This window comes from Acinonyx jubatus, chromosome E4 (assembly GCF_027475565.1).
Source record: "Acinonyx jubatus isolate Ajub_Pintada_27869175 chromosome E4, VMU_Ajub_asm_v1.0, whole genome shotgun sequence".
In the NCBI taxonomy this organism is placed as follows: Eukaryota; Metazoa; Chordata; class Mammalia; order Carnivora; family Felidae; genus Acinonyx; species Acinonyx jubatus.
In genome coordinates this window covers 47,061,489-47,085,749 of record NC_069395.1, presented here as the reverse complement: position 1 = coordinate 47,085,749, position 24,261 = coordinate 47,061,489, and the positions used below count along the sequence as shown (strand labels likewise).

At 37.3% G+C, this 24,261-nt stretch overlaps 1 protein-coding gene across 6 annotated transcripts in view; it reads right to left on the bottom strand.

Annotated features, from left to right (window-relative positions):
* Positions 1-616: 616 nt before the first annotated feature.
* The window catches only part of PLA2G4A (phospholipase A2 group IVA), a 158,686-nt gene continuing 135,041 nt past the window's right edge, over positions 617-24,261 (bottom strand). For all 6 annotated transcript variants that reach the window (XM_027074337.2, XM_053209800.1, XM_027074338.2 and 3 more), the window contains 4 exons: positions 23,185-23,369; positions 11,410-11,605; positions 9,735-9,892; positions 617-1,233 (listed from right to left, as the gene is read on the bottom strand). In XM_027074337.2, coding sequence (XP_026930138.1) covers positions 1,102-1,233; positions 9,735-9,892; positions 11,410-11,605; positions 23,185-23,369 — 671 coding nt within the window. In that variant the 3' untranslated portion in view covers positions 617-1,101. The remainder of the gene's footprint in view (positions 1,234-9,734; positions 9,893-11,409; positions 11,606-23,184; positions 23,370-24,261) is intronic.

Genomic DNA, 24,261 nt, shown 5'->3' with positions numbered 1-24,261 from the left:
AAGAAGGGAACATTCTTTCCTTGGCTGATTTATGCATACAAGAAATTGGTGCCCAGTACACATCATCAGACATGCTGCAGCATCTGGGGATACAGCAGTGGACAAAAGTGACAAAAGTCCCCACCCTCAAGGACCTTACATTCCAGTGGAGATGACTGACAATAACCAAGATAACCAAGACAGGTGAGTTTCTTTACTATGTTGGTTTCTCCTTAGGTTTACACCAACCCTGAACCTTAGCAGTTCAATGGGAACAGAAACCACTGTCATGCGATACAGACTGTCCCTAAGCCAAGACTTCCAGATACAGCCTGTGCTACTCTTCTGGATTTTTCTCTGAGGTCAACTGTTCTCTGGTGGGCAAACAGTCCAAGATAATCTCGACAAAGTAAAATATTAAACTAGAAGAAGTTACTTTTTCTACTTGATGAAGAAATGCATACCATTTGTTCAACAGATTACATGTCTTCTCCTTTAAGAAAAATAACCATGATTTAAAATGATACATTTCACATTACCAGTTAAGATTAACAACTTTTGTGTTTGAAACCTTTGAATCTGAGAATGTTTCATAGTTTACAGTGCAATATCCCATTAAAAATAAACAAAAAATCTGTTATGCTAATTGCATATTGATGTATTTATTTCATGTATGTATGTATGCATAATATAAATAAAAAATAGTGTTGTCTCGTGGTATGAATAAATCCAGTCAGTGAATAACATTTACACACAATGCGAAATCTTACTTATTGAGACTGAACCGTTAAAGATTCTTAAAAGAAAACAATTTTTTAAAAAGAGGACACATAAGATAGTTGGTGAGGAATGTCTTAGCGACAGTGTATGTCCCTACATTTGCATCAGGAAATTCATACTGACAGAGAATGTAGCTGAGCATAATTTAACATGATCACATCATCTGCCAACCTAACAAATTTATAACAGTATAATTCTCACGCGGCTAAGTAACTTCAACTTTGAGTAGCAGCCAGTCTCTTGTGATCAGTACTAACATCTATACTGTGTTTTCAAATCCAGTTGTAATGGCATTTCAAACTGCCTCAGCTTCAGAAATTGCTACCCTTTCCACAACACAAACTATGCTGCAGGTTTGCTTAGAAATTCCTTGTTGAAGAATCGTCTTGCTTCAACATTACTAAGAGAAACCGAGCAACGAGACGGATTCTGTCTTCTGTATTCAATGCTTTCAACTATGGCGTTCTTTATCACCTGCAAATAGAGGTAAAGTGTGCATAATTAGTATTGCTCTAGCCCCCTGTAAGCATTTGTTTGGTCAAAACAAATATCTAATTGATCTTTTTAGTATAGTTTTCTTTTTGAAAGAGAGAGAGAAATCTCTGAGTCATGCATGTGTATAGTTAGCTCTAACATCCCGCCATTTATACTCTTATTAAGCTCATATCCAGATAATCTTCCCTCCCCAACAAGAGAAAGCAGTATTCTGGGAATGTTCCAGATTTTGTGCTGATAAAATTGTGAATAAAACATTTGTAACCTGGTAAATGTATCCTTATTCTGGTTTTCTATGGGAAGGTGTCAAGAGGGAAGAAACAAGTAAATCTAGAATTTATGTTCTTTGCTGTTAGTGGATAAGCAGAAATGAGGGAACACAAGGAAGTAGAAGACTTTCTTTAAACCTACAGAGAAAAGAGGCATTGCTGAAGACCTGCCCTGCTTTCTCAGCTAAACAAGTACAGGGATAAAACATGGATGTCCTCTATCTAGAAAATGCCATACTTAGTGATTTTATGGATGATCACTATTTTTTATTCAGAATAATCTTCATATATACTCAAATTAATGGTGACTATAACCTCTAAGAACTTCGAATGCAATGATCATACTCTCTTCTGGTGTGAAGTTAACCTACTTAAGAACTTCTGGAAAGAAGACAAGACTTGGAATTTGGTTGAAGCAGTTGTTGCAGAGAATGGGAATGGGCTTTTGCAGAGAGGCCTGGCTCTGCTGCTGTTTTGGAACCCTGTCCAAATCAGGAAGACTCTATTCCCTAGGACTGGACTGTAGGATTTCATCTTAACCAACGAGGTAAAAGTTTGAGGGCACAGAAGAAAATCACAGGGATAATTTTACAATCCCCTTTATTCTCTACCCCAGGGACTGTTAAACAGCATTAAGGTATTATCTGCCTGTGTTTGAGCCCTTGGCCACAGGTAGGAAGCCTTGGCAAACTCATGTCCACAGCCAGTGTCACTGAGCAAGCCCAGGTCAATGCCTGAAAGAGAGAGATACTGAGCTGAGTAGTGCTAACATGTAACTAATATTCTGTGACTTTGTGTTGGGCCCGAAGGGCAGGCTCCTCTAATTCTCCAATGGTAACTTTAAACAACAAACAGTTGTATTCTGGAAAGAGGGATTTATCACAGAAATGGGGCACCTTTATTTGCTCTATGATTTTTAAATTATATAGAAAGAATATATATAATAAAACATAGTATCATTTATGTATATTTAATTGTCTTAGGGGCTCAACTGTTACTGAGTTTTTTTAAGTAAAGCGGGTATTTGCTGACGCCATTTTCCCCATGAGTAAGGGAAACATAATTAATTCTATGGTGACAGAAGAGGCTTCAGGCCTGTGAAGGAGACCTTGACCAAGGACCTCCAGGCTCAATTACTTCTTGGCTATGTGAGGTCAAGGGGAATTAGCTTAAATCCTTGAACCTGTTTCCTCTTCTCTTCTCTTCTCTTCCTTCCTTCCTTCCTTCCTTCCTTCCTTCCTTCCTTTCTTTTTCTTTCTTTCTTTCTTTCTTTCTTTCTTTCTTTCTTTCTTTCTTTCTTTCTTTCTTTCTTTCTGTCTTTCAAAAATATTTATTTATTCTTGAGAGAGAGAGAGAAAGAAAGAGAGAGAGAGAAAAGGGGGAAATCAAGCAGGGGAGGGGCAGACAGAGAGAGGGAGACAGAAGATCTGAAGTGCGCTCTGTGCTGACAGCAGAGAGCCCGATGAGGGGCTCAAACTCAAGAGCCGAGAGACCACGACCTGAGCCGAAGTCAGATGCTTAACTGACTGAGCCACCCAGGCACTCCTGTTTCCTCTTCTTTAAAGTGGGAATAATAATACTAACCTTGGCTTTTGTGGGGATTGGAGATCATTTATATAAAGTGTTTTGCACAATACCTGCACGTAGGAAGCATTCCCTAACTAGCACCTATTTATTGTTGTTATTTTTAAACTGACCATGTGTGCGAGAATTTAGCTTTAATTTGGATGTGAGGCTATAAAGGTTACCAGAAATAAACACACAAGGTATATCCAATTGTGGGCTTATTATATGGTAGAAGTCAGCAAACCAATTCTATCAAGTGGGTCCTACGTCTTCTTTTAGTAATCTCTCTGCCTTTCTAGATCTAATGTCAGCAAGTTTTCAGTTGGTTTCTCCTTCACCATACCAGCACAAGACACATGAACCCTCACTGGCAGCACAAGACACATGAACCCTCACTGCAGAGAAATACCCAAGTAAAATAAAAACCAATGATTTATTTTCCAAATACCTAAAAAGCTTTAAAATATAACAAACCACAGGGAACTTATACTAATAATGACTGCTGTCAATTCCTTTATAATGAATTCATAAACACGCAAAAATGAGCAGTATCAGTATCATGAACTAGTGGATTTACCGTAAGTGGACGTTGGAGGTGTTTCTAGAAAACAGGCCATTTTTATAAAGGAAAACGAATATTTACATTTATTAACTGAAAATCCCAAATCACATAGTTAGAATGTGCAAGTTGAACCACTAGGTGGCACATTAATACTATGAAGGCATTGCCCAGATTTTTCAGATTGCTGCAGAAAACAGCCATTTGTTGTGATTTATAATTCTGTGATATAAACAGAAGAGGCTAGACTCAATACTGCATCAGTTGCTAAATCCAAACTTTCTGGCATGATCCATGGTACAATCACATGTATCCAAAGAACTCTTAATGTGGATCCTTAGACACTTAACAGAAGACCATGGGGGAGGGGAAGGGGAAAAAAAAAAGAGAGGAAGGGAGTAAACTGTAAGAGACTCTTAAAAACTGAGAACAAACTGAGAATTGATGGGAGTTGGGAGGGAGGGGAAAGTGGGTGATGGGTGCTGAGGAGGGCACCTGTTGGGATGAGCACTGGGTATTGTATGGAAACCATTTTGACAAAAAATTTCATATTAAAAAAATAAAATAAAAATAAATAATAAAAAAATTAAATTAAAAAAAAGCCCCCCCCCCCCCCAAACAAAGAGGCAATATGCCATCTTTGAATCTTCCTATTTTTAAAATGGTATCAGGGGTAATCTTCAATAGTGTTTGCATCTAATTTCCTCTTTCATTCCCCTCTGAAATTCATTGAGATTCCAAATTCTTCCCTTTCATGTTATACTACAACAGCCCTCATCTCTCAAACCTCTCCATCCCCCTGCTCATCCCTAAGTATGACTGACCTATGTCATCCTTCACTTGTGCCATTCAGTACCCTTCTAATGTTGATCCAGATTCTAAATCTATGGCAATAAAGGCCAAGAATAAGAAAAGGAAACATGTTAAATGTGATCTTCTCCCCTAGAGGCATGAGATTAGAAGCAATCCACAAGCAAATACTGAATTCCCACAACAGAAAATGAAAAATGATCCCCAAGAGGAAAGTTACTGTATATTTTGAAAGAGAAATAAAAATTACAAACATAGAAGACTATGTGAAGATATTCTGGTCTAAATTACTATGAATTTGCCAGCAAATGCCTGCCTTTCCAAAATAAACCGAGTGTCATAGAAACAGGTACCCTATTAGTCTTGTCATTTTTGATCCCAGCATTTAGAACACAGAAGGAGAACCATAATTATTTGTCAAAGTAATGAATGCATGGAAAGTTGATCAAAACAAAGTTCAACTCATGGAGATAATGAGATGAATAGAAGGACAGGAAGATTCTATAAGTGTGGTGGATGGACTGGGCATTCTCAGTAGAATTCTAGACGATCTTGTAAAACGGGCTGAAGATAGGAGATCATGGCATGCATAGGAAACATCTGGGAATTGGCCTGGCAGGAAAGGAGACTGTGTTTGGGAAACAGGAAAGAAGGCTTCTTGAGAAAAAGATGCTTCAAAAGTGAGGAAAGAGTGAGAAAAAAAACCCTGTGACCCCCATCTTGACTCCTCACATGATTGTGTGGCTTCCAGCAATCTGCCTACGTTATCCTTGACTCAGTTTCTTCACATATAAATAAAGATACCTACCTCATAGGCTAATTTTAAGTGTTAACTATTCTAGGGGAGAATATCTAGCTTATCTTGAACACTCAAACTGTTTTTTTGTTCTTTTTATTTTGTACACTGTCATATCCTTAGTTACGAAAACAGTGCCTGGCACAGTAGATACCCAACAAATCTGTGTTGAGTTAATGAATAAATAAGATGGAAAGAGATTATAGGCAGCATTAAAGGTAGATGATTTGGGGCCTAGCATATTAGGCCATCATATATAATAAGCTTCTAAATTATTTTTTTAACCTCTTTGTGTTTTTTAAAAATATTTTAATTTAATTTTTTTTAAGTAGGCTCCACCAACGTGGGGCTCGAACTCACAACCCCGAGATCAAGAGTCCCATGCTCTACTGAATGAGCCAGTCAGGGTCTCCTAAATTATTTTGGAAAAGATAAAAACTTTAACTTGTACCTAAGTGCTCTTATGATGACGATGAAGAATTAAGTACCAGTACTTCTGGATACATGCTTTTCCTCATTTTAATTAACATCTAGTATTTTCCGCTTTAAAGAACTGTTTGCAAAAGAATTTTAAAAGCTCATTATTACGCATCATTGGAACATGTTGAATAAGTTGACACATAACCTTAGAATATGCCTACCAAAGTAATCAACTGAATGAGTGAGGCTGAATAACAGTGCATTTCCCTGTGGCAGTTAAATCAACAAGGTCCTGGGAAGGAGAGGCCATATTCCCTCCAGATCAAATTGGGGGTTTATGAGTCCAGCACGCTCCATGCCCAGGCATATAAGGTGTAGAATTTCTGTGTGGTCAGAAATTCTGCCTCCAACCAACAGACCTGTGTCCTGCCATTTGCTCTCCTCTCCTCCTATGACATCAAACTCTTTAATAATTTCAGCCAGTAACTCAATGACATTTTAAAAATCATTCACAAAAATTTTATTGCATATTTATTTTAGGTGCCTGGCATCATGATCAATGTCTCTGGAGGACACAAGGTAAATAAGGCAAGTTATAGTTTTCAAAGGGTTTAAATTTATAAGTAAAAGTAGAAGACAATATGAACACTGATAATAATTATTATCATTATCATATTAATTGCTTCAATTTATAGTGTCTCTTACATGCCAAGCCCTTAAATTACATTATTTTACTTAATAATAATTTACTTAATAATATTTTACTGTAAGATATGTATCATTGTTTCTCTTTACAAGTGAGGGAGGCAAAATTTGGAAAAGTTAACCAACGTGTCCAAGATTACCCAGCCAAGAGGCAGCAAGCAAGGATTTCAACACCCAATTTGGTCTGACTCCAAAGGCCCTTCATTTCCATACCACATGTTTTGGTATAAGTCATTCTATGGTAGGTTTCTTAAAACAAACAAACAAACAAACAAACAAAAAAACCCAGCACCCACCCCCACCCCCACCCAATGAAATACCGCCATTGTAAAAGCACCGAGGCAATGTTCAGTGAGAAAGAATTTGGGAGGACTGAGTAAGTGCAGAAACCGGTTGCTAATGAGAAACCCAGGCTGTTGTCACGATGTGAGCAGAAACAGAGCAAGAATTCTCTAAAGATGAACTAGAATTTAGCTTTACCAAAGAAGGCCAGCTAGGATCTCTGGGAAAATAACCCAACAGAAGCATACAGCTGTCAGAGACAGGGTGGCCTTTTCAGAGTAAAAATTTAAGCCAGAATGTTAATCGAAGATGAAAATTTGCCCCAAGCCAACAGTGGTCATGGCCACAAACTTGGAAACCATCTTCTATGGAGTTGGCAGTCAGGGGTCTGCATTAAAAGAATTTCTGTTCCTAGGGTCCACAACTGGCAAGCAACTGACAGTCCGTGGGAAGTAAATATGTGCTGTGTTGCTGAAGTATGAATTAGTAAGCTACGCTATTCAGGTGGTGTGGGAATGAATGATTTAGCTAATGATTGAGCCTAATGAACTCTCCAGCATCCTGCCCTGGCAGTTTTGTTGTTCTGTTTTATCATCCCTTATCAAGAAGCTTTGATTCTGATAAAGTTTGTTTCCTTGGTTACAAGTGAGGGGTTGGGGGAATAGTCAAGAAAGAGATAAAATGTCAGTGAATACTGGAATTCCTACCTGGGTATGAAATGTACCCATGTGTACGTTCACACACACACACACACACACACACACACACACACACACACACACACACAGGAATCACTTGAACACAAGTCTCAATAGTCATAAAATTTAAGAGGAAGTTCACATTCACTCATGACCTCCCATTCCCCCCTGCCAATTTACTGTCTAGGCTACTATTACCTGTACAGACTTGTCTATGTTATTAATTCTGGGCATTTGCGAAGGTCTTGGGGGGTATCTAGCATGGTATAGGATATAGATACACGTAGGTAAGATTCCCATTTATTGAGCGGCTTCTGTTTGCAGGTTATTGTACATACATCACCCGATGATTCACTATAGCTATTATGATAGATGCTGTTACATCTGTTTTAGAGATGAGGAAACTGAGACCCCAAAAGTAGCTTATTCAAAGTCACACAAGTGGCCCCTTTGAAATCTAAATAAGATATAAAGCCCATGGTCTTACTTCTACATTCTATGCCAGAAACATTCTTAGAAGCAATTTAAACCTGTTTTATTAATTAATGTTTGATGAGCTATATTTCAGGAAAGTTATTTTGGAATTCAGTTCATTTTTGCTTAGGCTTTTACTTGTTCATCTACGTGTCAAACAAACTACTTTTGAGAATATATAAATAGAACTGTATCATTCTTTATAGCAAATAGCTTAGCAGACTTTATATAAACCAGAAGTGAAAGCAATGAGAGAAATGTAGTTGTTTAAATTATATATCTATATCTATCCACTCACACATTCAGACTATATAGAGGTATGTAAATATGCAGATGTAAATATGCATATGTATGTGTGGGTATTCTTTTATTTTTCCAAGTCTAACAGGGTATTTACATATTCTTATATTCTATATTTTTTTTCCACTTGAGGACAAATGGTCAAATTTAATGCATTTAATCCCAAGGAATACATAGGTTTGAGTTTGCTGGTTTCATACCAGATATAGGATTACTATGATATTACCCCTTAGTTCTCTTCTGACAGCATGGGGTTTTATAAAACACAACACTATTTTGAGAATGTCTGTTCACCCCCTATAAGTTAAAAATTAAAATACTGATTTTCTCTTAATATTCTTTAAATTTTTACAATCACCACAGAAACAATGTAGCCTATGGATTTCAGATGTCCATTGATTGTAAGATAAAAGAAAAAAGAAAAAGATAAATATATTTAGAAAATGATATATGCTATAAACTTCACTAAGCATGTTTGATGTGAATTATCACATATTATTCATAAGTAAAGGCTGACAAGAAACCATTTTAGAGTTTTAGGAACTGAAGCTTATTAGGGAAAAATTTCATGTTTATAAAAATTAAAGATACTGATTAATAAACATATTATGGCATAACTGTTATAACTGTACACAATTGATCACCACTAGTCTCAGGCCAACTAAACCCACAAGTGAACCAGACGTGCTAGAATTCTCTTAGTGCAAATGGAACACTCATCCACATACTGTGCTTTCTTTGGCATCATTCGTACAGTATCCAAAAAGACTGGTAAGTCAGATAGGATACCTTTCCCTCTCCATTTAATACCTTTATTTTTCTTTTATTCTTTTTTTTTAATGTGCAAAATCCAATTAGGCTACTGAACTTGGGCTTTCACAACTGATAGTAATTTATTAGACACTATGGTTTGGAACTACAAACCAACATGATTTCAGTTACACAACCACGTTCCTAAATGGTGAATTAGAGATTACAGAATGTCACATAGACGCAGAATCTTAGCAGCAGATTTATTGGGGATAGGAATGACTAATACTGAAGAGGATGACTTGTTGCTGAAGTTCCTAATGCAAAGCATACTTAATATCTCATAGGTGAAAAATGAGAAGGCTGTGACTGATGGCAACATTCCCAAGATATACAAAAATAAAGACGTTTAAAAGCATGAGTGTATCTATGAAAGCTCATGATATTTTAGCAGATTAACTACACTTCTATTACATTCATTTTCCTACTCTTGTATTTCCTTTTTATCACATTTCTTCCTACTTATAATTTATTTTATCATACGATGAATACATTAGATACTCTGGGAAAGAAGCTGAGAGTATTAAACAATCCTTCAGTCAAATAATAGCATAAAATGTGGGCTCTGCCCAAAAGCAATCTTTCCAAGATTGCTTGGAAAGATTGCTTTTCTTATTTGTGAATTTTATAGGGTTCTTCTGGAGAGTAATAAAATAATTTACAAAAAATAAAATGGTACACTTTGGGTGGCATCATTCATAAACTTTATTTTTAATTAATTAAAAAGGTATTGCTATGTTTATGTGATATAGAAGTATGTGACACCATCAATGACCACAGGAGATACTTACATCAATGTTGTTCAGGGTATTGAAGTACATGAGATCATGCAGCCTTTTGAATGCTTGATTTGGATATTGAAAGTTGAAGGTTGAAAATGGTGATTCGGGGTCATCAAAAATATCAAAATCAGCTATTTCTTTCTCTTCCTTAGTTTCTCTTGGGACACCTAAATACCCAAAGAGTCTCAATTGGTGTGATTTTGAAAACTACAAAATATCTCTAAAACCCAAGAAATAAAACATACAAATAGCCATAAACATAACATTGGGAGCCCCCCACCGGGGTCATGTAATCTGTAGTATGCACTGTTTTGCTCTCACCCATATTCCCTGGGTCGGGATTTCTATGTGTTCTGCCTGGGCAACTTCCAATTGCCAGCAGCTGCATCCCTCTGCCTAAGGACTTTCTACCCCATCCTGCAACTGGGGAAGGTTGCTTTGCTCTCTAACAGCAGGATGTAAAGTCTGGTAAATAACACTCTGCCCCAGGCAGTAGTCAACCAAAGACACTAGGAAGTAGGATGTAAATACTCCAGTTCCCTTGCCTATTGCTGCATGAAAAGGAAGGATGATTCTGGAGCATAGGCTCTATTCCTTTTCCTAGAGTATTCCAACAGGATCAAGTTCTCCTCATGGTAGCTGGCTTACTAACACATCTTTGCTTGTCTCCCTTCCTTTATCACTTCCCCACTCCCTTACTAAGGTTCCCTAGTCCACCCAAATAAGCCATCTGCCCTTGAATTCTTTCTCAGCATGTGCTTCTGGGGGAATCTGAACCAAGACATTATCTAACTGTGTTCATACCACAGGAATCCCCTACACAGCCTCTTCTTGAGTATTAACAGTGATAGAAGATCCTCTAGGTTTTAAGTACTCTACTGCTCAATAACTGAAAATGCCAGCCAATTCTTCCTTCTCTTGTTTTGAAGTTTGACTCCTAGTAACCAACCCCCCACCCCGACTGATCTTTTCTTTGTCTTCCTCCGCTCTCTGGAAGATCACTTTCTTTTCCATCAACCCCTGTCAAATCTTCCATGACTATCTTTTGTATCTTTCCGTTCACAACTGCACTTTCTGGTCCGAGGATAATATGATTTTTAGGCCTTGAGCATCCTGCTCGTCAATCTCTAGATCTCCTTTTTGTTAATCAGTATCTTCTAGGATATTGAAGAGTCTATAGACTCTGGATGTAGTAAAACAGGATGACTGTGCCTTGAACTTGATTCTCTTTTTCTACAAAATATAACATGGCAACCTGAAATTACTAGCTATGTTGTATTATATTAATCCTGTGGTCACTTAAAGTTCTCTGAGTTTTTGCATGATTTGTTCTGAAACAAGGGTTTTCTTGCATGGGTGATTTTTCAAAATATTTAACAATCCGTATGACAAGGGCACCAACCGATCAGAACAAACACAAGCCCAGGTTCTGGAGTAAAGCCCCAGAGATTTTTATTGATATGTTAATATATCAGTTTCTGAATTGTGAAGAACTCAGGGGATCTTGGAGTGAGAAAGAGGGGAAGTACTTGGGGGTCTCAGGATAGTAGCTATTTATTAAGAGAAGGGAAGAATTCAAAATTTTAATAGTTGGTACAGCAAGTACCATTATGAAACAACTTAACATCAGTCTTGCTCCTTTCCCAGATTTCTACTCTACAGATATAATATATTCCCAACGTACCTGGTGCCTTGTAATTTCTGAAGTTGATGTTGGCCAGAACAAAGTGGATGATAGTTGGGCAATCTTTCTCAACGTCAGGATTCTTGGGTTTAAAGACATAGCATTCCTTCAGTCCTTCTCGATCAAACACATTGGGATCAATCTTTGGAAATGGAAGCTTGTTCATTCTGGCCCACTTTTCTGCAAGTAGAAGTTCCTATGGAGGAGAGGTAAAGATGCATTCGGGAATTTTCAGTTTTCATGTATTCAGTTGGTCTGGCCGTTGTTCAATATTCATTAGGTGTTGACTGTGTCCTAGCAATGTGCTCCTTGCTAAGATGAATAATGACCTTGTTCACAAGAAGCTCATTAGTGTAAAAAGATACATAGTTGCCTCCAAACAAACTCGCTATTATGTTAATTCTTGGCCTCATAGGAGGCATGTGAAAATTTACTGATGGACTGAACTGAATGAAATTATATTGACGTAATTGCTATAGGAAAAAAATATTAGGGCTCTGGTTATCTATAACCCTTCAGAGTCAAAGATCTGAAGAAGCCAAATGAGGAACACTCTATTACTGAATTCTTACCTGTATCTTCTTAACACAACCAATTAAAATTAATAAATTTCATGTATGCTAACATATCTGAATTACTCTGAATCAGCTTTTTTAAATCTTCTGTTTATAAAAAGATTTTAGCTTCTGGCCTCAGAATGCTATTAAATGTGTAGTGGCCAAGAGTGGGCCAGACAGGGAAACCAAACATTTAGTTAGTGGGTGTCGCAATTGTGTGATTGTTTCCACATATTAGCTCCCTTCCTGATAAGAGAATTATACATTCCCACCAGAATGAGAAGACACCTAGACATAGTCACAGCAGATGATCTGTAGCTGCTGACACGTAATGTGACCAAGAAATACATGTTTTTTTGTTAGCCACTGAGATTTTAGATTTGTTTCTGCATCAAGGCTGACTAAAGGGTGGGTAAGCGCACAGACATACACACACACACACACACACACACACACACACACACAGAGTGTTGAACTAGAAAACATAAATCAATATGGACAGATGCCATAAATAGGGCTTATTTATATTTAAAAATATTTTTCAATGTTTATTTTTGAGAGAGAGAGAGAGAGAGAGAGAGAGAGAGAGAGAGAGACAGACAGAGCATGAGCAGGGGAGGGGCAGAGAGAAGGGAAGACACAGAATCCGAAGCAGGCTCCAGGCTCTGAGCTGTCAGCACAGAGCCCGACACAAGGCTTGAACTCACAAACTGTGAGATCATGACCTGAGCCAAAGTTGGACGCTCAACCAACTGAGCCACCCAGGGTCCCTGAGCCTATTTATATTTATATACAGTTTCAGGGGGAGTGGGAAAAATAAGAAGCAGACTCTCAGTGGTAAAAGCACAGACTCTAGGGCCCGATTGCCTGAGTTAAAGCACAAGCTCTGAGACTATGGGCATGTTTCTTAGTGTCTCCATACTCAATATCCTCAAATGTAAAATAAGGAAGGTAATAATAATAATACATATCTCATGATTGCCATTCGAATAAAATAATCTCTGTACAGTATTTAGAACAGTATCTGACACTTATGATTTGCTATACAAATGTTTGATAAATAAATGCCAATAAAGAGAGGAAAGAGGTGGAAGGGGAAAAGTGAGGAAAGAAAAGAGGAAAAAGAAAGAGAGACAGGTACAGTATTAGAGAAATTCTCATAGAGGTGAGGTATTAGGGAAATGATCACTGCAATCTTAAGTTATTTTAACTACTCTGTGTCATCAATCACATCAATCGATTCGATGATAGTCATCAGTTGCAAATCAAAGCTCCATGCTAGGAGGTGGGAACATCACAGTGAATGAAACTCTTGTTGTTATGGGATTTATAGCCTGGTGGGTAAGAGATAGTGACCAAGTAATTCCTTGGGTTTAAAACTGTCGTAAACGCTACAGAGTCTTCACCATGAGATTTGCAGTGTATGTGGACTATTTCTTCAGAGCATACATTAATTCATTCAACCATTATTATCAGACACCTGTTTTGTTCTAGGCATAAGTCAAAGGCTGTCTTTGAATCCTTGAAGATTATAAATCAATGGGAAAGAGGAATAACAGATATTATAGTGTAATATGATAGAGGCAGTGAATGTGATAGATGGCTTCATGTGTGGGCTGTGCAGCCTGAAAGGCCAACCTCAAACAGAGACACCTTGATTTGCTACCTGGGTGGTCTGAGACAAACTGCTGAGCCACCACAAGTCAACAGGGACGAAATTATTTTATGGGTTGAAGTATGTAGTGATACTCCCCTAATGGGAAGCATAAGAACCAACCAACCAACCAACCAACCAACCAACCAACCAACCAGACAGGGACCAGGTTGTTCACTATCCCTGAAATAGCAGACTCTCAAACCCATTTCACCTCTATTCCTTCTGGTTCTTATTTCTCAGCAACTTATTTTCTACCACTGTGTGTAAAGTTAATACTATTATTTTCCTCAGGATTGCTGTGATGATGAAATGAGGTAATGTATTAAAAAAAACTCAGTAATTTATATTTAACAGTATAATTTATAGTTTAAATATTTATATTTGTATTTATATATATTTTTAATTGTAATTTTATTTTTAAAAATATTTATTAGTTTTTGAGAGGGAGAGAGAGAGAAAGAGAGAGGGGGAGAGCGAACAAGAGTGGGGGAGGGGCGGAGAGAGAGGGAGACAGAATCTGAAGCAGGCTCCAGGCTCTGAGCTGTTAGCACAGAGCCCAATGTGGGGCTTGAGCTCACAAACCGTGAGATCTTGACCTGAGTTGAACTCAGACATTTAACCCACTAAGCCACCCAGGCACCCCGATATTTGTGTTTATATTTAAAATAGTACCTTAAATTTACATAGAGGTATACATTGAACCTTTCAGTACTCCTGATGCTTCCGGAATGTTGTGAATTTTAAGTTGATTAACTCTCAATGCCATTTACATTTTATTTACAAGAAACAAAAATTGGGGGGAACAAAGGATATAATATATATTAAAGCAGTTATTTCATAAACTACTAGGCAAAATATGATTATATTTTACTGAAATATATATACAGATATAAATTCTGGTTTGAAATTTGATGAAACTTTTATCACTAGCCCCTTTTTACTCCCTGTTCCATTGAATTATTCAGTTTAGTTCTTGTCTGGCACTTTCACAATTATTCATTCAAGATTATTCAACACCAAAATAAAACCAAAAGTTCATACTGTGGATCATTTGCGTGAGAACGAGGCAAAAAAAGAGCTTTCTAGTGTTTACAAACATGACTCAAGATGACTAACTATGTGTGGATAGTTTCCTCTTCACAAGAGGAAAAGGAACCGAGTGAGGTAAAAGACCAAGCTATTTTTAGTTAGATATTTTATGCTGGAATCAGGAAGCGATTGAAACTTTCCCTTTCCTGATATGATCCTGCTGTGGAAAACGTTAAAATCCGATGACTATAAAGATGGTGATTACAGGATGGAAAAACTACCTCCTCCCCGATGTCTCGTTTCTCTTCAAGACTGAGAAACAATGACACAGTCTATGAGTAGAGCAGACGAGTTAGAAAAGAGTATTTTAGAAGAATGCCATGAGCAAGAACATTGCTGCTTTGCAAATTATGGCAATCTGCCTGAACTGTTTTCTACCACAAGTATCCATTTTGGTTGTTAGACACCTCATACTTCTGATTTCCATAGACTAATTCATGGCAAATTTACATACTACTAAAATGATTTTCTGTGGAGATAAAAATTTGTGAGTACCCTTCAAAGCAACACTTTGTAAGAAGTACTCATTTTTGAGTATAAAAACATTGTGAAGGATAAGAAAAACAGCCTAAATAAAATAGAAATATATACAAACTATAGTGTGAATGGCATATATGTGACATTTTATTTATTTTTATATATGGATAAATATATATTTATATGTATTTTTAAATGTATAAATATATATTTGTATCTACTAAATTAGCTTTTCTCTAGAGGAAACGAGCATTTTCTCTGTCCAAACCTAGGATATGTACTTTCTATGATGTTTCTCAATATTTACAATCCATTTTTAGATTGGGAAGAGGTATGGAGTATAAATATAAACATAAATTGAATCTTAAAAAAAATGAATGAAGCAAGTAACATAAGATACAATAGATAGGGGTGCCTGGGTGGCTCAGTCGGTTAAGTGGCAAACTTTAGCTCAGGTCATGATCTTGCTGTTCCTGAGTTTGAACCCTGCGTTGGGCTCTGTGCTGATAGCTCAGAGCCTGGAGCCTACTTTGGATTCTGTCTCCCTCTCTCTCTGACCCTTACCCCCCCTCAAAAATTAATAAACATGAAAACAATAAAAAAAGATACAATGGATAGAATCTACAGTTTAGAATTCACTATTTTCTGGTTATGATCATCATTGCTTCCAATAAAAAGCATGCTGGTATTAGGATCCAAGAGCTTTATAATGCAATGGGTGTGAAAATAATTTTGTATATTTAATAATGTAGAGTATTTACATAGCACTTTACAGTTCTCTTTAGCTCTTCACCAAGACGTTACTATAACTTCACAAAAATACGTAGAGAAATTAATGTTGGGCATATCTGCTCATCAATAGGCATCTGATCCTTAATGACAAATACAGGTGTAGTGGGTTGAATGGTGGCCCTCCAAAACAGAAGTCTATGTGCTCTAACCTCCCACCCTGCCCCAGAACCTGTGAATGTAACCTTATTTGGAAGAGGGGTTTTTGCAAATGTAATTAAGCTGAGGGTCTCAAGATGAGATCATCATGGGTTATCTGGTTGGGGCATAAATCCAATGACAAATGTCTTCATAAGAGACAAAGGTCCTTATAAGAAGACACACACACATATAGGAGAGCCCATATGAAGACAGAGGCTGAGAGCCCATATGAAGACAGAGGCTGAGATTGGAGTTATGCAGCAACAAGGCAAGGAAAGCCTGGAGCTGGCAGAAGCTGGAAAAGGCAAGGATGAATTCTAGGCATAGAGCCTTTGGAGGAAATGTGGCCCTGAGATACCTACATCGGTGGTAATTTGTGATGGCAGCCCTAGGAAACTAATATTTGAGATAAATCTGTAAAAGCTGTGTTTAATAATGGATAGTTCCCTTTATTGGCCACAGTAGATCGATGCCCAGCAAGCTAACACTTGGACTGGCTTGGCCATGATGGTGTGACCCAAAACAAAGTCATGAATAAATCATATGCAGAGGTTTTCATACAAGGATCATGCCATAATGTTAACAAATAAATTAGGTTAGTGTGGAAAAATACAATTCTCTGTTTTTTTGTCAGTTTGATGGAATTTTGACCTTGAGTGAAATATAACAAGATAAAGCTAATTTAGATAAATTACTTTTATCATTGGTGAAAACTTGTTCATTTCAAACTTTCCTTTCTTCTCTCCTCCTTTTCTCCTTCCCTCCTTGTCTCCTTTCCTTTCTCTGTTCTTCTTTCCTTTTATTTTTAAGAAAATGAACCCACTGCTCTGGGTTCTGCTCATTACGCATTTAAAAGGGCACTGAAAAACTGAGTTAGGCTTATGTCCAACATATGGTAACATGATATAAAATAACATTATTTACGGCATAATAACTATTCTATTATTCTCCATAAAATTTAGTAAGGTTAAAAAAAGTTGCTAGTAAACTCTGAATTCTCCTATATTCTTTGCTTGCTCCTTAAAAGAGCCAAAGCTTTCTTAAAAATGTTTTTCCTAAAATCAGTCTGTTCATTTTGCAGACTTGAATGTGAAAACACCCCTGGCTTATTTTCATGACCAACATTAAAGACAAATGCTATTAGAATTCTCCTTGAATGGACCCTAATGGTGAAATAAATTTGTATGGTATATATCTAAGTTATTATAGAGTTAACAAAAAGACTCTTGACAAAATGAAACATAGAACTGATTTTTTCAAATCAGTAAGAATATTATTTAGAATCATGAGGCTCCTTATATCCAGCCTACTATTAGGGTGTGTGCCTACAAATCTAAAACAAAAAAAACACGACAAAAGAAAACCTAAAAACCTTCCAGTATTATTGACATTGACATCATCAGTTTTCAAGGCCAGTTACAACATAGATACAATAAAAACTGTGATCGCCTCCATCAAAAGCCATGATATCTATCATTCATATCTCCCTGACAAAATCTGAGTTTTAACTATACTTATGAAATGCTTCTATCAATAATTGTGAAATAAGGTTTATGGTTTTATTTTTTGGCCCAGCATCTTTGCTCTGCTCTTTTATTACAAATGGCATTTATATTTTAACTCAAAAAAAGAAAATTTCTGGAGGAAAACATTATAAACAATAGTGTGTAATTTCCTTTATAGTAAGTCTTTGAAAATATAAATCCTTATTTCCAGAGTAATGGGTTTTATGCTATACTAAACCAATAATAAAAGGAAATACATACATATTGGGGAGAGAGGTGAGATGAAAGGAATTGACAAAATTTCTTTTTTTTTTTTTAATTTTTTTTAACGTTTTTATTTATTTTTGAGACAGAGAGAGACAGAGCATGAACGGGGGAGGGGCAGAGAGAGAGGGAGACACAGAAGCGGAAGCAGGCTCCAGGCTCTGAGCCATCAGCCCAGAGCCCGACATGGGGCTCGAACTCACGGACCCTGAGATCATGACCTGAGCCGAAGTCGGACGCTTAACCGACTGAGCCACCCAGGCGCCCCGGAATTGACAAAATTTCTATAGCACATCTATGAGAATGCATAGCTGGAAATGTCTACAGAATTTGGAAATCTATATAGATGGAGTGATTGTAGGCTCTAAGATAGTAAATACATAATAAAGCTACAGTTATTAAAATACAGTGTGGTACTGAGATAAGAGTTATCAGATTGTCAGATGAACCAATGGAATACAATAGATACATACAAAACAGATCTAGGCATTCTGTAGTACATGATAAAGGAAGCATTGCAAATAATATCTTTGAGGGATTGTGTTATTATGCACCTAATATATTGAAAAATATTAATGAGTTAGAATATTTTAAGAGAATATCATACAAAGAAAAATACCAGGGTGGCTGGGTGGCTCAGTCAGTTAAGTGCTGACTTCAGCTCAGCTCATGATCTTGCAGTTCGTGAGTTCAAGCCCTGCATCAGGCTCTCTGGTGACAGCTCAGAGCCTGGAGCCTGTTTCAGATCCTGTGTCGCCCTCTCTCTCTGTTCCCCCCCCCCCCCCCCGAGCCCCAACTCATACTCTGTCTCTGTCTCTCAAAAACAGAAAAAACATTTTAAAAAATTTGAAAAAAAGAAAAAAAAAAAAGAAAAATACCAGTCTATATGTAACTGATCTTGTTAATATGAATTTCAAGAATAAAACCAGTGGAAGAAGTGACTACATAAATATTTAAAATGTTAAAATCATCAGAAATAAAAATTCCAACACAAATACTCATTAGATCATATTTGCAAAAATAAGACAAATTTTAATATCTTTAAGATATAAAAAAATACTAATGGACAGCAGCAATACTAATAATCCAATTAAAAGTAGTTTAAAAACATGAATATAAATAACCATAACAAACTATTTACACTCACAAGCAAAGGGAAAAGTTGGAGGAAATGTGCTTCTTTTTCTTTCTGTCATATTGTAAATTTTTTTAACTTTGTTTTCAATATTTTTTCAGCCGGAAAAGCCATGTAAAATAAGGACTCACATATACAATCTTATATAGTAATGTCAATTGGTGCAGCCTTTTGGGAAAGCAAACCAAAAATATTTATTAAAAGTCCTAAACTAATACATATCTAAGAAGCCAACCTAAGCAATTAATAAAAAGTATGGTTAAAGATTCATGTGCAAGGATGATCACAGAGAAAGTGACAAAAGAGCAATAATCTGAAAGTTGAAAATAGAGCATTGTTAAAAAATTTTGCATATTCACATACGTATAGAGATACCATGCTGTGTTTATAATTTTTTTAATTTTTAAAATTTTTATTTATTTTTGAGAGAGAGAGAGAGAGACAGAGACAGAGACAGAGTGCAAGCAGGGGAGGAACAGAGAGAGAGGGATCTGAAACAGAATCCAAAACAGGCTCCAGGCTCTGAGCCATCAGCACAGAGCCCAATGTGGGGCTTGAACTCATGAGCCATGAGATCATGACCTGAGCTGATGTAGGACGCTTAACTGACTGAGCCACCCAGGTGCCCGGCATGCTGTGTTTATTATTATGTTAAAACAAAATTTAATGGGGGAGTGCCTGGGTGGCTCAGTCAGTTAAGTGTCCAATTCCTGATTTTGGCTCAGGTCATGATCTCATGGTCATGAGACTGAGCCCCATGTTGGGCTCTGTGCTAAGTGTAGAGCTTGCTTGGGATTCTGTCTCTCCTTCTCTCTCTGCCTCGCTCTCTCTCTCTCTCAAAATAAATAAATAAACATTAAAAATTATTTAATGGCATGGGAAAATGCTCACATTATAATTTTAGGTAGAAAGAAGCAAAATGCAAGACTATATTATCCTGGTGTTCACACACACACACACACACACACACACACACACGCACGCACGTGAAGAAAATTGCAAAATAGCAGCTGTTGTCTGTGTACAAGAAGCACTTAATATATATTCCAAATATCCAAATTTTTAAATAATAAGTATACATTCTTCTTAATTAGAAACAACGAGTCAAAGTACATTTAAAAACTACAACAAAGTACAAGTTCTTTTTAGAGGTACAAAGTGATAACCAAAGAAGGTGCAAACCTTCTTCCCCATATTAACTCATGAGGTGGCAGGGCTGTGATTCATATATAAAATTATGGCTTTGACATTTTCCAGCCCCCCTGGTGAAATGAATAATACAGTTTCTTCCATGTCCAGAACTAGTTTCCAAGCTATCCTCTTACAGTCATCCATTGAAATTCACTCCCCCATAGCTGCTCGTGGGTCATCAGATCTTCCTCTTGGCTTTCTCAGTCACCTGCCCTGTACAGTACTTCATTATCCTAGGCTTGGATTACATTAAATCCCTCTTAATTTTAATCTTTTGCTCTTTCTTCAATTCGTCCTACTTTCCACTGTCAGATTAATCATCCTAAAATTCCAATTTCATGAGGCTGTTTGCTGGCTGCAACGTCTTCACTGATTCTCCCTATTTCCTATCATCCAATTTTAGAGTCTCCCCTAAAGCCTTCCTAATGGGAGCTTAATATCTATCACTTCGAATCAGATCACTCCACTTCCTCAGATGTGCTCATTGGCATCTCTGTGCCATTTTCATCCTGCTCTATTTATTTCCCTGCTCATCTACCCCAGGACATGCCAATCTATTCTTACACGGATCTCCCATAACACCCATGCTCATATAAATCAAAATAACTCTTTAACAGTAAGTTTCTTAATTTCCTTCCAAATGACTCTCGCATATAAAGCCTTTCCCCCAAGAAAGCTAAAATGTTATGGAAATCAAGAACCATGGTTTATCATTAATTGCTGCACACAGCACACAGCACAGAAAAATGTACATCTACAATGTATACGGAGGAGGCAGCTAGTGAAGGAGAAAGAGCGTTAGATTGTCATTCTGGAGCCTTGGAAGCTGGTCCAGCTTAACGGCTTCTTCTTTTTTTTAAAGGCATTTTAAAAAAAGTTTTATTTATTTATTTTGAGAGAGACAGAGAGCATGAGTGGGCGAGGGGCAAGGAGAGAGGGGGAGAGAGAGAATCCCAAACAGGCTCCGCACTGTTAGTTCAGAGCCCAGTGTGAGGCTTGATCTCACAAACCATGAGATCATGACCTGAGTGGAAATCAAGAGTTGGATGCTTAACTGATGGAGCCACCCAGGAGCCCCCATCTTGACCACTTCTTAACTAGCACTTTCCTAGCTATGTCCTGAGCTATGTTCCGTTTGCTCATTGTCCATTTTATTTTATTTTATTTATTTTGAGAGAGAAAGAGAGATATAGAGAGGCCACAAGCGAAGGAGGGGCAGAGAAAGAGAGGGAGAGAGAGAATCCCAAGCAGGCTCCGTGCTGTCAGTGCAGAGCTCCATGCGGGCTCAATCTTATGAACTGTGAGATCATGACCTGAGCCGAAATCAAGAATTGGATGATTAACCACCAGGCACCTTCAGCTTGACCACTTCTTAACTAGCACTTTCCTACCCAGGTCCTGGACTATGTTCTGTTTACCCATTATCTTATTTAATGTGAGGATATGATGAAATTGCTTATCTCACCAATACTTGTTTCCTTGTCAGAATACCACTAACTGCCTCTAAAAAAATTAAATGTGAAAGCATTTTTAAAATATGAGGCTTTATATATATTAAGGAGCTATTATGACAGCCACTATTAGTCTTGAGAGCAGTTTAGTCATAGTATAACAGAAAGGAAAGCAGATACCAGAGGACTCAGGTTATCACTGACTCTTCCTGGTTGGGAGATCATGGACTATTTCACTTACTTTCTATGAATTTCCATTTCTTAATCTATGAAATGGGGATAATAACTCCATTTCTGTTATAACATTTCCTTCATTCACCAACGAAAAAATGACCTACTTACACTTTGGCTGGCACTAATAATACAATTAGAACCAAATGATTAAAACAAAACATACATTCAAAATAGTGTTCTAGTTCCCAAGGAGTTCAGAGAGTGAAAGAGACATATATGTAAACCAATACAGACAATACACCATGAAAATTGCCATATTAGAAGAGTATACTAAGTCCTTTGTACTGAAACTAGGTCTGTGGAGGTCAAGAAAGGTAACATTTGAGATGCATCTAAAGAAAGTTTGAGGTGTTCCAGGTGGAGGGAATAATATTCATGATCTCGCTTGGGTAATATCACAGTGTTGCTGAGCAATCTATGTTGCCTGTTCTGAACTTTTTCTCATTTCATCAGAGGCAGACTTTTATTCTCCACATGACCCTGGTTCCACCACCTCTACCCTTTCACTCTCAAAAGATAACATTGACTTCTAATTCCTACAAGAGTGAGAAGTCATCAGATAAGTACTCTCCTATCTTCCCCTCTCCATGCCTAACAGTGAAAAATCCTACCCTCTTGCCCCAATATGGACACTTCTATACTACTTTCCAACTGTATTTTTTTAAATCTGCTTTGTACTCCTCACCCCTGTAAGTTTCCAGGACTGTGACTCTAACTCTATCATATATGTCATCTCTCCACTCTCCAATAACATCTTCATTAATGACTCCCAGGCATCAGCATTTAAATACACTCAAATCTCTTCTATTAACAACCCACCTGTTCACATACACACATAGTTTTCCTGTTCCCCAATTCCTTAATTTTCATTATTTTTCCCTGATAGCTGTTGTTAAATTTTCAAGATACTATTTTATGTCCTCTTCTTGAGAGTATATATTCCCCTGGCATGGTTTTAATTATCTTTTACTTGCTAACATCCAACTTTCAGCCTCATTTCCTTGAACGTCAGATACATTGCATCATTCTTGTTCTGTTGAAGACTGTGAACTTTAATGTGGGTCATGGGAAATCATTTACAAATTTCTTTAAAAAATTTTTAAATTTTACAAATTTCTTAAAGAATGGAAGTGATTAAATCACATCTGTGTTTTTAAAATATTACTCATCATAATGTAGAAAATAGGCTAAAGGGATAAGAAATTGGAGTGCAGAGGACTAAAATATCTACAAGGCATGCAAATGAACATGCTAGATAATGGAATGTTGTATAAATTCTCCTTACCTTGAATGGAGGACTAGAGTCACTTGGTCGTGCAGAAAAGTCAAAGGAGATAATGAGATCGACTCCTCTCTGAGGTCTCAGGATCAAGGGGTATGGCAGGTTAAATGTGAGGCCACTGTCCACTACATGAATCTTTTTACTTTTGACATCCAGAGGCTCATATATTTGCTCAAATTCATCAGGATCTTTAAAAAGGGAAGAAAGAAAAGAATAAATTAAATGGCCATTTCACATTATTTAGAACATAAAATGCATTTTAAAAATAGTATTTATTTTGAGAGAGGGGAAAAAGAGAGAGTGCATGGGGGCGGGGTAGAGAGAGAGGGAGTGAGAGGATCCCAAGCAGACTCTGATCTGTCAATGCAGAGCCCAATCTGGGGCTCGAGCTCACGAACCATGAGATCATGACCTGAGCCGAAACCAAGAGTTGATGCTCAACCGACTAAGCCCCCCCAGGTGCCCCCAAAATATTTTTAAGGTAGGTTTGTGAATAAAGTTTTATATGGTTAGGTCCTCAGGCTTTGGAGACAAACAGAGCTGGGCAGGAGTCCAGCTTTAGCAGCTGCCAATGAATTATTGTCTTTAACTCCTAGTTTCCGTATCTGTACCATCAGGTAAAAGAATCAAATAAAGGTGCTGTGAAGATGAAGTGAGACAATGCATGGAAAGTACTTAGCTCAGGCCCTGGCATTAATTCTAAGCTATGTACCCCTTTAACAGCTTTACTTCACATTACCTAGGTCTTTACTGGCTTAAAAACATTTCCTCATACATTATCTGGTTTTAAGTCATAACAGACATGTGAGGTAGATGACATCTATAAATGAAGGATGAAATACATCCATCTCTACAGTACAGAACGGGGGGGGGGGGGTGGGGGTGGGGGTGGTAGAGTGAATGGATCCCGCACTGCATCTCCCTGATGGGCGTCCAAGGAAATAATCCAGCCAATACATTCAGCAAACGTGTACTGTCTGCTAATATTTGGGCTGTATTTCAGGTGCTGAACAAGATGCAAACTCTGTTCTAACAGAGCACGTGACTGATAAATAGTTCGGGTAGTGATAAATGCAATGT